The sequence below is a fragment of the Lissotriton vulgaris genome, chromosome 2_1, assembly GCF_964263255.1.
Source record: "Lissotriton vulgaris chromosome 2_1, aLisVul1.2, whole genome shotgun sequence".
NCBI lineage: Eukaryota > Metazoa > Chordata > Amphibia > Caudata > Salamandridae > Lissotriton > Lissotriton vulgaris.
In genome coordinates this window covers 394,986,108-394,999,267 of record NC_141687.1, presented here as the reverse complement: position 1 = coordinate 394,999,267, position 13,160 = coordinate 394,986,108, and the positions used below count along the sequence as shown (strand labels likewise).

Genomic DNA, 13,160 nt, shown 5'->3' with positions numbered 1-13,160 from the left:
ATTCTTATTGGACCTACCCGAGGGGGACATAATAATCAGAGGGGACTTCAATGCAGCAGTGGATTCCCAAGTGGATAGGTTCCTGGCGGTAACAAGCGGGGGCCCCTCACATATTCAGAGATTCTTGACCGCAATGGGACTAATCGACATATGGCGCTATGCACACCCTGCCGCGAGGCAGTACACTTACCACTCCACGGTCCACAATAGCCTGTCACGGATCGACTACTTTTTAGCGCTGGGTGATGGGGTACAACACGTAGATACTATTGATATACACCCTAGAGGGATATCAGATCACTCCCCGGTCACACTCACATTATCCACGCAGGAGAAATCACGTAGAAGAATTTACCCGATACACGCTTCATATCTCAAGGTTCCCATGGTGCGTAAGACACTCAAAACGACGACATCACACTATTTTGCGGAAAACATTGAGTTCAAGTTCAAGTTCAGGAATTTGTATAGCGCACTACTCACCCAGAGGGTCTCAAGGCGCTTGGGGTGGGAGGGGTGCATTATTTATCGAATCGCCAGGTTTTAAGTTCCTTTCTGAAGGACATGTGGTTCTGTGTAAGGCGGAGGTGAGAGGGGAGAGAATTCCAGGTCCTGGCTGCCAGGTAGGAGAAGGATCTTCCTCCCATGGTGGATATGTGGATGCGCTGAACTACGGCGAGGGCTTGATTGGAGGATCTTAGTTGGCGGGTGGGTGTGTAGAAGGACAGTCGTGTGTTGAGGCATTCTGGTCCTAGTTTGTAGAAGGCCTTGTGTGCGTGGGTGAGGAGACGGAACGTTATTCTCTTGTTAACGGGAAGCCATTGGAGGTCTTTCAGATGACCGGTAATGTGAGCTTGGCGAGGGATGTCCAAAATGAGTCTGGCTGATGCGTTTTGGATGCGTTGGAGTTTTTTCTGTAGTTTGGCTGTGGTTCCGGCGTAGAGGGTGCTTCCATAGTCCAGTCGGCTGGTGACCAGTGCGTGGGTGACAGTCTTTCTAGTTTCAGTGGGGATCCAGCGGAAGATTTTTTTGAGCATACGAAGTACGTTGAAGCAAGAGGATGAGACGGCTTTGACTTGTCTAGTCATCGAGAGGGAGGAGTCTAGGATGAAGCCTAGGTTACGTGCGTGGTCTGTGGGTATGGGTGCTGTGCACAGGGCCGGTGGCCACCATGAATCGTCCAGGCAGAGGGGAATGATCCCAGAATGAGGACTTCCGTTTTGTCTGAGTTAAGTTTTAGGTGACTGTTTTTCATCCATTCGGCAACTTCTTTCATGCCTTCGTGTAGATTGGTTTTGGCGGTGTTAGGGTCTTTGGTGAGGGAGAGGATCAGCCTGGTGTCGTCAGCGTAAGAGATGATGTTAAGGTTGTGTTGTCGCACGATGGATGCGAGGGGACTCATGTAAACGTTGAAGAAGGTGGGACTAAGTGATGATCCTTGTGGTACTCCGCAGATGACTTCGGTGGCCTCTGATTTGAATGGGGGGAGTCGGACTCTCTGGGTTCTCCCGGCGAGGAACAAGATGATCAAGTCTAAAGCTTTTCCTTGTATTCCGACGTTGCTGAGGCGTTGTATGAGGGTGCTATGACAGACTGTGTCGAAGGCGGCGGAGAGGTCGAGTAGGATGAGGGCAACTGTTTCTCCGTTGTCCAGTAGCGTTCGGATGTCGTCTGTCGCTGCAATGAGGGCGGTTTCGGTGCTGTGTTTGGGTCAAAAACCGGACTGTGAGGTGTCGAGGGAGTTGTTGAATTCAAGAAAGGCGGCGAGCTGGCTATTGACGGCTTTCTCAATGACTTAGGCAGGGAATGGGAGGAGGGAGATGGGGCGGTAGTTCTTAAGTTCAGAGGGGTCTGCTATGGGTTTCTTCAGGAGGGCGCTGAGTTTGGCGTGTTTCCAGCTTTCTGGGAAGGTAGCGGCGTTGAAGGAGCAGTTGATGACATCACGGAGATGGGGTGCGATGATGGAGTCTGCTTTGTTGAAGATGTGGTGGGGACAGGGGTCGGTTGGCGAACCTGAATGGATGGAGTTCATTAGGCGGATGGTGTCTTCAGTGGTGATTGGGTTCCAGGCGCTAAGGATGTTAGATGGCGGTTTATGTTCGGAGGTGGGTGTACTGGACTGTTCTTTGGAAATGTTTTCAAAGCTGTTATGTATGTCGGCGATTTTGTTGTAGAAGAAAGAGGATAATGAATCGTAGAGGTCTTAGGAGGGAGTGATATCGTTTGATGCTGCGGTAGGGTTGGTAAATTCTTTGACGATGTTGAATAGTTCCTTGCTGTTATGAGCGTTGTTGTCGAGTCGATCCTTGAATGCTGATTTCTTGGTGGATCGGATCAATTGGTGGTGTTTGCGGGTGGCAGTCTTGAAGGTGGTCAGGTTGTCAGTGGTTGGGTTTTTTCTCCATGTTTTCTCAAGAGTACGGCAGAGTTTTTTGGATTTCTTAAGGTCGTTGTTGAACCAGGGGGCTTTTTTGCTACCCTGTTTGGTTTGGTGGTTTTTCAGGGGTGCTAATTCTTCAGCGCTGTGAGTGATCCATTGTTTGAATTTGGTGGCAGCTTGGTTTGGGTCCGATGAGAGGGCGGGAGGGTTTTGGTTGAGCGATGTGAGGAGTTGGTCGGTGGTGATTTTGTTCCAGTTTCTGCGCGGAATAGGTTGTGGGGGGTTGTGGGTCGAGGTAGTTTTGTAGCTGAAGTGAACACAGCTGTGGTCCGTCCACTGAAGATTTGTGGTGTGATCGAAGGAGATGTGCTTGCTGGAGGTGAAGATTGGGTCGAGCGTATGTCCGGCTACATGGGTGGGGGTGTCAACAAGTTGTTTGAGTCCGAGATTGGTCAGGTTGTCCAGAAGGGTAGTGGTGTTGCTGTCGTTATTCTTTTCCAGGTGAAAGTTGAGGTCTCCCAGTAGAATGAAGTTCTCGGAGGTGAGGGCATGTGGGCTGATGAAGTCAGTGATGTCTTCGCTGAATTGTTTACGGGTTCCTGGTGGTCTGTAGATGAGGGTGCCTCTAAGTGTGGGTCTGGGGTCGGTGTGGATCTGGAAGTGGAGGTGTTCGGCGGTTGTAAGGTTGTCGTCGACGCTGGTCGTGATTCTGATGGTGTTCTTATGGACGATGGCGATGCCTCCTCCTGTTTGGTTGGTTAGGTCTTTTCGGATGATCTTGTAAGCATCCGGGATGGCTATGGCGATGTCGGGTGCTGATGATGAGTTCATCCAGGTTTCTGTAAGGAATGCGATGTCCGGTGAAGCAGTGTCGAGTAGGTCCCAGAGTTCAGTGGCGTGTCTGTGGACCGAGCGGGTGTTCAGCAGGATGCACTTCAGGTGGTTGGAGTCGAAGCTGTGTTTGGAGTTAGTGGATTTGGTGTGGGTCTTGATGCAGGCGAACTTGCAGGAGTGGCAAGCGAAGGGACCGTGGGTATGTCCTGGGACAGCTTCGTAGCATTGTTTTGTGCATCCGGGGTTAAGGGCCGAGAGGGTAGTGGTGTCATACGTAATGCGGGTGGAGTGGGTTTTGCGAGGACCAGGGGGTCTGGCGCTGGGCGCTGTCCAGGCGCGGACGGGCGTAGACGGGCTTACCTTTGGCGCACCTTCGGCGTGCATGGGGCGCGACCGCTGCGCGTGAACGCTACGCGCGGAAGCATCTGTCATATGTGGATGGAGGAGGGGGAGGGGCGAGGGCGGTGCAGCTGGGAGTCGGGAGCGAGGTGGAGGGCCGGGCGGCACAACAAACAAACAACAAGATGGCTGCAAGCCACAAGTGGGAGCAGGGCGAGATTGGGCACGATCTAATTTAAGCAATACGACTGGGCAGCACAATCAGTCAACAATATGCAAGGAGAGTGGCACAGCAATAGATTATGGCACAATACAATGCAAATCACGGTCTACTCATGAAGCGCTGCGATGATCCTGATCAGTGCTCTCTAGTCTGGCAATAAGCGTTGCTTTGGCAGAAGCAGTGCGAGGCAGATTTCAGCGCTACGATACCACGTGTGGGGGGGAGCAGGGAGCAGCGAGGGAGCGACCGCTTCAGAGAGGCTCCGGACGGTACAGTACAGTACAGTCATCCGCTATCCTGTGGGAGGCGTACAAGCGGTGCTAAGAGGACAGGCTATAACATCCATAGCGGTACATAAAAGAGAGCAACAGCGTGAATTGTCCGAGTTGGAGCTGGCACTGCATGCCTCAACTGTGGCGCACGAAGCGAGCCCTACACCGGATACATCCCATGCCATGTTCCTAAAGCAACAGCAGTTTAGGGAACATGTAAAGCAACAGTCAGTGTCCCAGATAACAGAGACGACCCACAGAATCTACGACATAGGGGACAAGGCAGGGAAAATGTTGGCCTGGCTAGATAAGAGGGGAGGTAGTGCCAGAGGTATACAGCTCATTTGTGACAAACAGGGGATGGTGCACTCGAGCCCGAAGAGATAGTGGGGACCCTAGCTGAGTATTTTGAGGGAGTATACACACCAGACACTGAAATGTCAGCGGAGATGGCACGCGCAGCGCTGGGGAACATCCCTCATCAAACACTGATGCCGGAAGCGGCATCGGAACTGGAGGCAGACATCACAGAGGAGGAAATACAAAGAGCAATTCATGCTATCAAGCCGGGAAAGGCATCGGGACCAAATGGTATCCCGATAGAATGGTATCAGGCTGCGTCAGAGAGACTCAGTGGGCCCTTGTTGGCTATGTATAGAGACAGTCCGGAAAGGGCCGAACTTCCGTTGGATCAATGGACGGCGACCATCGTTGCAATCCCCAAACCTGGGAAAGAGCCGGAAGAGTGTACATCGTATCGCCCTATCTCCCTTCTCAATGCTGAGGTTAAAATCTTGGCTAAACTCCTTGCCACCCGGCTGATGGCTCATACACCCCGACCAGTCAGGCTTTATGCCGCATAGGAACACCACCCTCAACCTACGTCGGGTACACGGTGTGCTTGCCTGAGCGGACACATTATCGCAAAAGGCGGTCATAATGGCGCTTGACACAAAGATGGCATTCAACATGGTGGAGTGGCAGTATTTATTCGAAGTCTTGGTACATATGGGAATTGGCCCGAAATTCGTGGCCTGGGTCCGGCTATTCTACATTAAACCTATAGCACGGATGGTTGCAAATGGCCCTATTTCTCGAACTTTACTGCTAGGGCGGGGAACCTGTCAGGTGCTGTCCCCTGTCGCCATTGCTCTTTGCGATCGCACTGGAACCATTGGCGAACCAGACACTCTCTACCCCACTGCTGAAGGGGATCACCTGGTCAGAGGGATGGGAAGACCACCTGTCTCTGTACACAGATGATATGCTGGTGTACCTGACGGAGCCGGAACAAAGTATACCGGCGCTGTTGACGCTGTGCGACGAGCAGTGGAAGATATCGGGGTACACTTTGAACTGGAATAAGTCAGAAATATATGTACTGCAAGGCCCGACCCCCACACTGTGTGAAAACTGCCCCCTAAAAGTGGCAGGGTCCCCCTTTCCGTACCTAGGTGTCCATATTACGAAAGATGCGGCTGAGTTCTTTCAGAAGAACCTAACACCGCTGTTGGATCGACTGAAACAGGACGTTAAATTCTGGGCGGCGCTGCCGCTGACATTGTTAGGCAGAGCGGCACTATATAAGATGATGTCACTGCCCTGATTTTTGTATATCCTAGAAAATACACCATACCCAGTAGACACGGGATACTTTGGGAGGGTGTCAGCGTTGATGGCCGGCCTCATGTGGAACATTCGCCCGGCACGTATAGCTCAGGCCAAATTGCACAGGGGGTGGTACGATGGCGGGATTGCGTTGCCCAACCTGCAACTCTATTACTGGGCCGCCCAACTAAAACCCATTAACCAGTGGTTACACGCACCTCAAGAAGACCCAGCATACAGGGCGGACAGGGAGCAATTGGGTACCAATAACATACTGGCACCTCTCTATGACCAAAGAAAAGTGCGCTTACTCACGGGGCCCATAAGGCTTACTGCATCACTGTGGCATACAGCACAGGCAAAACTGGGATGGAAGGGGAAACTCACAAAACTCACCCCACTGTGGGACACGCAGGCTCTGGGTAACCTGAGATGCAGTAAGGGTTTCACGCTGTGGGACAACATTGGTCTGTCCACAGTGGGAGATATGTGGGAAAAAGACACAGTGATTCCCTTTGACCAGCTGCGGCAGCAGTATGGGCTGGGGCCCACAGAATTGTTTAGATATATACAGGTGTGACACGCTCTGCTATCAGCCATTCCACGTGGCACGAAAGTCCCAGAGGCATCTCCCCTCGAGGACCGCCTCCTTCACGGACTATATGCAGGCGCAGGCGACGTCACTAACGTATCGCAAACTGTTAAATAACTTAGCGGATCCAACGATAAAACTGAGATCAAATGGGTGGAGGATATAGGGGAAATGGATGAGTCCGAATGGAATGAAGCGCTAGCGTCACCTAAGGAGGTGGGCATATCGGCAAAATTTCGACTCGCACAGCTCAAAATCCTACTTAGGGTGTACTATACGAGGAAGATGCTCCACACAATACAGAGGGTACAACATCCATATTGTCTTCGCGGTTGTGGAGAAGAGGGGACATTGTTTCACACTATCTGGGAATGCCCTGGCATTCAGGAGTTCTGGAGACAAATCATGAGTACCATATCACCAGCACTGGGGATATCCCTAGTTCCCGAACCACGGAGATGCCTGCTCAACATATGGGGGCCCAATGACCTTTCCAGACACGGACAACAATGGTCCGTGATAGGTATGATAATAGCTAAACGCGACATAGCACAGAAATGGGGAGCGGTAGATACCCCAACACTAACACAATGGTGCTCAAACCTGAGCATGGTCATGATGATAGGGAGGACAGTATACACCAGTAGAGCGTGCCCACGCAAATAGATCAAGATATGGACCCCATGGAACGTCTTCAGAGGGGACATATGTGAACCGCTGGAGGAAGAAGACACATTGACATCAGATGAGGAGGGTGAGGACAACTAGGGAGAGAGATAGGGGGGATCAAGGTAGGGACCCAAAGTCATAACTAGATACATGAGTGGGAAGGGGAGGGGAGGGTGGGTGGATTAACCGGTAAGAATTGATCGTCATATGGAATTACCCTACCGTGGAGAAAAACGGTAACAGCAAACTAATTGGTCTCAGATCTGCTCACACAAAAGAGACGCTTGGGGATTAAAAGCTGGATTAGGGGTGATACACCTGTTTCTTGTAGAATTGATGACCGAATGTGGTAACTTCAAGTTCGAATTGTTTATTGTTATAAAATACAAAATTAGACCTACACAAATCAGCAATTTGATCGCGAAACAACTACACACGTGAATGTATAATGCCGCCGCACCTCCGGGTTGGCGGCACATGGGCCGTGTAATCAAGAACATACTACTGAAGGACTGGGTTATTTAAGACCCAGCGGTGCCAGGGGACAACACCTGAAACCTTTGTGGGTAACCTGTTCCGGCGTACAAATGACAGAGACACGGGACACTTCCTTCGGCGTCAAAGATTCGAGATTTATTTACTGCAGGGAACACAGAAGTCACGTGAAGTACACAACATGTAAGTTCGCGGGATCTGATTCGATTTGCTACTGTGGATCGCTCCTTTTTATACAGTTTTCTCTCATAGGTTAACATAGTACACAAAGGTTTACAACTTGGTTCCCATCATTATCCCCAAGAGGGGTCGCTTTGATGTATTCAGGGTCCGGAACATAAGTACAGAAACAATCGGTGGTTCCCAACTGTAAAAACCCATCTTCCTACCATTAGTACATTCCAATCGGCAGTAAACAGATCGAAGAAGGAACAAGGACAGGTGCAAAGGAAGGCAGAAACAGTGGGGAGATCGGAAAGGGTGTAAAAGGGGTGGTATTGGGAAACACGAGCTGCAGGCATCAAAGGGACGTGCCTAATGAGATGCACGGCTAAGACAATAGATCGGCACGGCAAGATGTGCCTCGAGCGGGGCCATCTGCCTTACAGTATCATCCCCCTCATCATAAAGACACTTTCAAAGGAAACGTGTCTTCCGCAAGATTCTTGGGAATCCCAGGGTCGCGAAGCGGACAGCGTCCGTTCGCTGGCTACTTGAGGGCAAGAGACAAAATGGATGCCGTATCTAAGATGGAACCCGTGGGTACAGATAGAAACCCACGAAACAAACGAACGGTTCAGGTTAGCACAGCGAAACTGCGCACACCCACTAAACTCGTCATTTGCGATTCATAGATACCAGACTCGACCATATTCGTACGAGTCGAAAACACCACTTACAATCGTCACGGAACCTCACTACGTACATGAGATAAGGTGGCGGCCGGCCCCAGAGGTTGTAGGCCAGAAGCTGTGTACTGTCTGCAAATGGTAAATAAAGGTATTTTTAAAATATTTTAAAAAGTTGGACAATTACGCCTTCAGAATAATAATGTGTTTTGTGCATTTTACCTCCGATTGTTTGTCTCCATGCAGGTCAAAGGAGTATTGTTTTCACACCACAATACATGTTGTTAAACTAAAAGAGGTGCAAAGCAGTGTAGTTAATTAGCGTTAGGGAGCACACAGGTTCCATCTTTGGATGGGACTTCCTAGTGAATGAAGGTAGCATAGAAAACATTTTTTCTCCTGTGCAGGAGATTGCATATATCAGCGTTAGAGAAATGTGTCATTAGTTTCATCCCCACAAACGAAATTCTGAGGCTAACTGAAAGCTGATTGTAGCCTTGACATGTGAAAATATCATTTCAACCAACTTCTCCCTAGTGCTAGTGCATATTACAAGACTGCCTTTGTAGTGATGTAAAGATACTGAATATTTTATTTTTGCAAACACTTGGCACCGTGCTCCAGAGGTCATCTGGGAAAGGTTCAAGGTTAGAATAATAAAAATTAGGAGGGACACCTGCCAATTGTGAGTGGTCTAATTTTTATCTATTTGCTGTTGTAACTAACTGTACATCATACTCCATTGCTCTATTTAAACAGCCTTCCTCTCTCTTCAGGTATTACCAAGCACAAAAGATGCCTGTTTTGCAGATGCTGTGGAATCACTCCAGCAAATCAGGTGATAAAGTGTTTTCCATGTAAAGAACTGTGCTATTAAGCTAAGTGTAATTGTGCTATTGGAAACAGTTTTATAAATAGATCGCTTCTTATTCACATTGCAGTAGGATTTTAAAGATAGAGTTGCAATTTTTCAACACTAACAATCATTTGTCGTGACGTTTAGAACTCATTGTAGTGATTTCTCTTCACTCTCTGAACAGCACAACCTTCACCCCCACAGACAAGTTAAAAGTGATCCAGCAAACATTTGAGGAGATTACACAAGAGGCTGTGGCAGCTCACCAGCAAGACTTCCTTTGGTCCATGGATGACCTGTTTCCAGTTTTTCTTTATGTGGTGCTTCGAGCAAGGTAAGCCGCAAACTGTTATTTGAGACATTTTCATGTTTCAGTTTCCAGTCTGAAAGTTGCAAACATTAAGGCACTCTAAAGCTTGTGGGTTTCTAACATTACCTAATATTTATTGATGAAGCCAAATTCAACGAATTAAAAGTTAAATACGTGGGCTTAATCTGGTACCTCACATACACACCAGAAATCCCCAAAGTACGTATACGTAGCTTTCTGATGGATACTTCTAACTGCAGATTCCTCGCCTCTCAATTATTCCCCAGTAGCCAGACTGGATCTTGAGGTTTTCATAGCTGAGCTCCCTCACACCACTCAGTGGTTCTGTGTGGCTCCACGATGACCTTGTGCTGCCCCGGAAGGGATGGTGTTGTGCCGCATGTAGGAGTCACCCCTCTGCATGATGTCAGTTCCTTTCTTTGCACGCCCTCCTACACAGATCTAGAGCTCTGCTTTTTAGGTCTCGCCTAGACGAAAGCAAAAGCGAAGCTTTTGCTGTCTAGGGCGAGACAACTTATGTTATTACTTTTAGGGGAATGTGGACAGCAGACTGACACGCGCCTCTCCTGCCGGAGATTTTACCTTGTGGGCGCGCACGGCGCCGTGCCCCTCTCCTGCACTCACACAGCCACACTCACGCATGCGCATATACACAGCCACACGCATACACAGGCAAAGACACACTGCACACGCACCCCCCCATCCCCCTCGCCGCTGCACCTACACACACACTAGCGCACCTACACACACACACAGAGACCCCCCCACACACACACCAGCGCACCTACACACACGCACGCACACATACAGAGACCCCCCTCCCGCCGCCATCGCACACATACACACACACAAGCGCACCCCCCTCCCCCCTACAACTAAGCCCCACTTACCGCCATTCGGGACTTCTGTAGCCGGGGTTCTCCCTCGGGCATGGGAGCCCCGCTCTCAGGCACTCCGTGGGCGCGTGCGCGGGACTTCCGAAGACGGAAGTCCCGCCCAAAGGAAGTGGGCGGCGTGCGCACCGTACTTTCCAGGACGCTTCAGGTTGGTGCGAAAGGGTACGCTTCAGGCGTATGTGGCGTGCGGGGAGCACCCGCGGACTGCTACGCTTCCGGCGTACCTTCGGGCCTCACAGCGGCAAGGAGGCAAGTGTAGACAGGGCTCCCGGGGCAATCTGGCGTCTCTCCTCCCGGTGGGGGCTCGTCCGGCTCGTTTTCGTATGTATTACTCTGACCTTCCAAAAGCACTATTCTCTGCTGTTCTTATCCACATATCCAGAATGAGTTTTTGTTGCATGGTAGCTGTTCTGTACACCTTTTCACTATGCCCGCCATTCATTGTGCAGATTTTTTAACTTTCCTTACTTTAACGGCCTACTACATTTATATGTATTGATGCATACGAGGAGGCCAGCATCAGTTTAGTACGTAATTTACGAGCTTTCAAGGCGTTCATATCCACAGTTTTTACTTTTGTAACGAACGGTTTTGCTTTTTGGCAATTGCCACTGTCCACTTTAGGGACGTTCATTCTTTCATTGCCAGTAGGTTCCATCCAAAACATCTACAGCGGGAACTCTTGAGAGCAACTGCATGATCGCATCTTCCATGGCTCCAGCTTACATGTGGCTTTTATATATATTTTTTTGCGACAATCTTTTGTTGTATAGTCCTCTGTTCTGGTTCTTATGTATTCTATTGACTTTACTCGTCAGCCTTTCTACTGGCCCTTATCATGGTGGCCCGAGCATCAATTTGGTAACGCGAAAGAGCAACGCTTTCTTGAATCATTGAAATCAACTTTACAGTGATATTACTATTCAACATAAACATTTGGTATGTACATACTGATATGAATTTTTCACACAACTTTTTTGTTGTTGTTGTACAGAGGTGTTTGTCTTAATAGAGACACACGGAGGTGCCATGTATAGTGTTCTACTATATTATCTGGGGCAATATGGGCTAGATAGTGTCTAATGACCCCATTTGATTGTAGCCTTTTGCCATCACTAGAAAATGGTTGCTACATGACTGCTAAAACCTCGCTGAATTTCATTTTGAGTCTCACTATGTTTTATATTATATTAGAATGATTGGTTAAAATCACAGGTAGCTCTGGAACTCTCATTCATACCAATATACCCCTTTTTGTGCCTTTCTGCCCTCTGGTAGACTCGTTTCTCCCTTTTTTTCTGCCCTTATGCCCTCTGACCACATTATCACTCAGCACCACCACATTATCACTCAGCACCACTCAGCACCACCACATTATCACTCAGCACCACCACATTATCACTCAGCAGCACCACAGCGCCTCTCAGCACCACCACGGCACCACCCAGCACCACCACAGCACCACTCAGCATCACCCAGCACCACCACAGCACCACTCAGCACCACCACAGCATTACTCAGCACCACCACAGCACCACTCAGCACCACCACAGCACCACTCAGCACCACCACAGCACCACTCAGCACCACCACAGCATCACTCAGTACCACCACAGCACCACTCTGGTAGACTCGTTTTTCCCTTTTTTTCTGCACTTATGCCCTCTGTTAGACTCTTTTGTTGTGCCTTTCTGCCCTCTGCATCACCACATCATCACTCAGCACTACCCCAGCATCACTCAGCACCACCACATTATCACTCAGCACCACCACATTATCACTCAGCACCACCACATTATCACTCAGCACCACCACATTATCACTCAGCACCACCACAGCACCGCTCAGCACCACCACATTATCACTCAGCACCACCACATTATCACTCAGCACCAACACAGCACCACTCAGCACAAGACAACCAACACACTGAACCCTCACGGACGCCTGAAAACCAGCGATTGACGACTAAACAGCCCTCACCACCGAAGACACAATAAAGAAAATAAAGTCAATCCACTCAGGGGCCACCCCGGACCCCTGCCCCAACCACATCTTCAACAGAGCCACCAACACCATTGCACCCATGCTCCGCCAAACCATCAACCGCTCCCTGGCAACCGGCTCTTTCCCCGACAACTGGAAACACGCCACGGTCAACCTCCTCCTGAAGAAACCCTTGACGGACCCCCAGCCCTCAAAAACTGCAGACCCATCTCCCTGCTCCCGTTCCCAGCGAAGTCATAGAGAAAGCCATCAAAAGCTAACTCTCCACATTCATTGAAGAACGCTACATTCTCGACTCCTCCCAGTCCGGCTTCAGAAAAAAACACAGCATGGAAACCTCCCTCCTCGCCGCAACAGACTACATCTGCACCCTACTGGACAAAGGAGAGACAGTAGCTCTCATCCTCCTCAATCTCTCAGCGGCATTCAACACAGTCTCCCACTGCAACCTAATACACAGACTCTACGACACAGGAATCCATGACAAGGCCCTCGACTAGATCCGCTCCTTCCTCTCCGGTAGGACACAGCGGGTCAGACTCCCCCCTTTCCTCTCAGACCCTACACCTACCACCTGCGGAGTCCCCCGGGGCTCCTCTCTCAGCCCGACGCTTTTCAACGTCTACATGGCTCCATCCGCCCCCATCGTCAGGACCTACGGACTTAACATTGTGTCATACGCAGACACCCAACTCATCTGCTCTCTCCCCCTGCCGCTCCTCCCGCCCTCCCGCACTTTGCCGCCGCTGCCTCCATGCGGCCCGCCCCCTCCAAGCCCATTCGCCACCCAGCTGCTCCTCCCTCCCAGTT

At 50.0% G+C, this 13,160-nt stretch overlaps 1 protein-coding gene across 1 annotated transcript in view; it reads left to right on the top strand.

The window, feature by feature from the left end:
- Positions 1 to 13,160, top strand: part of ALS2 (alsin Rho guanine nucleotide exchange factor ALS2) — a 1,343,724-nt gene that overhangs the window by 1,192,546 nt on the left and 138,018 nt on the right. Inside the window, exons 31-32 of the mRNA XM_086955258.1 lie at positions 9,037 to 9,098; positions 9,301 to 9,450. Of these exons, the coding sequence (XP_086811384.1) occupies positions 9,037 to 9,098; positions 9,301 to 9,450 (212 nt within the window). The remainder of the gene's footprint in view (positions 1 to 9,036; positions 9,099 to 9,300; positions 9,451 to 13,160) is intronic.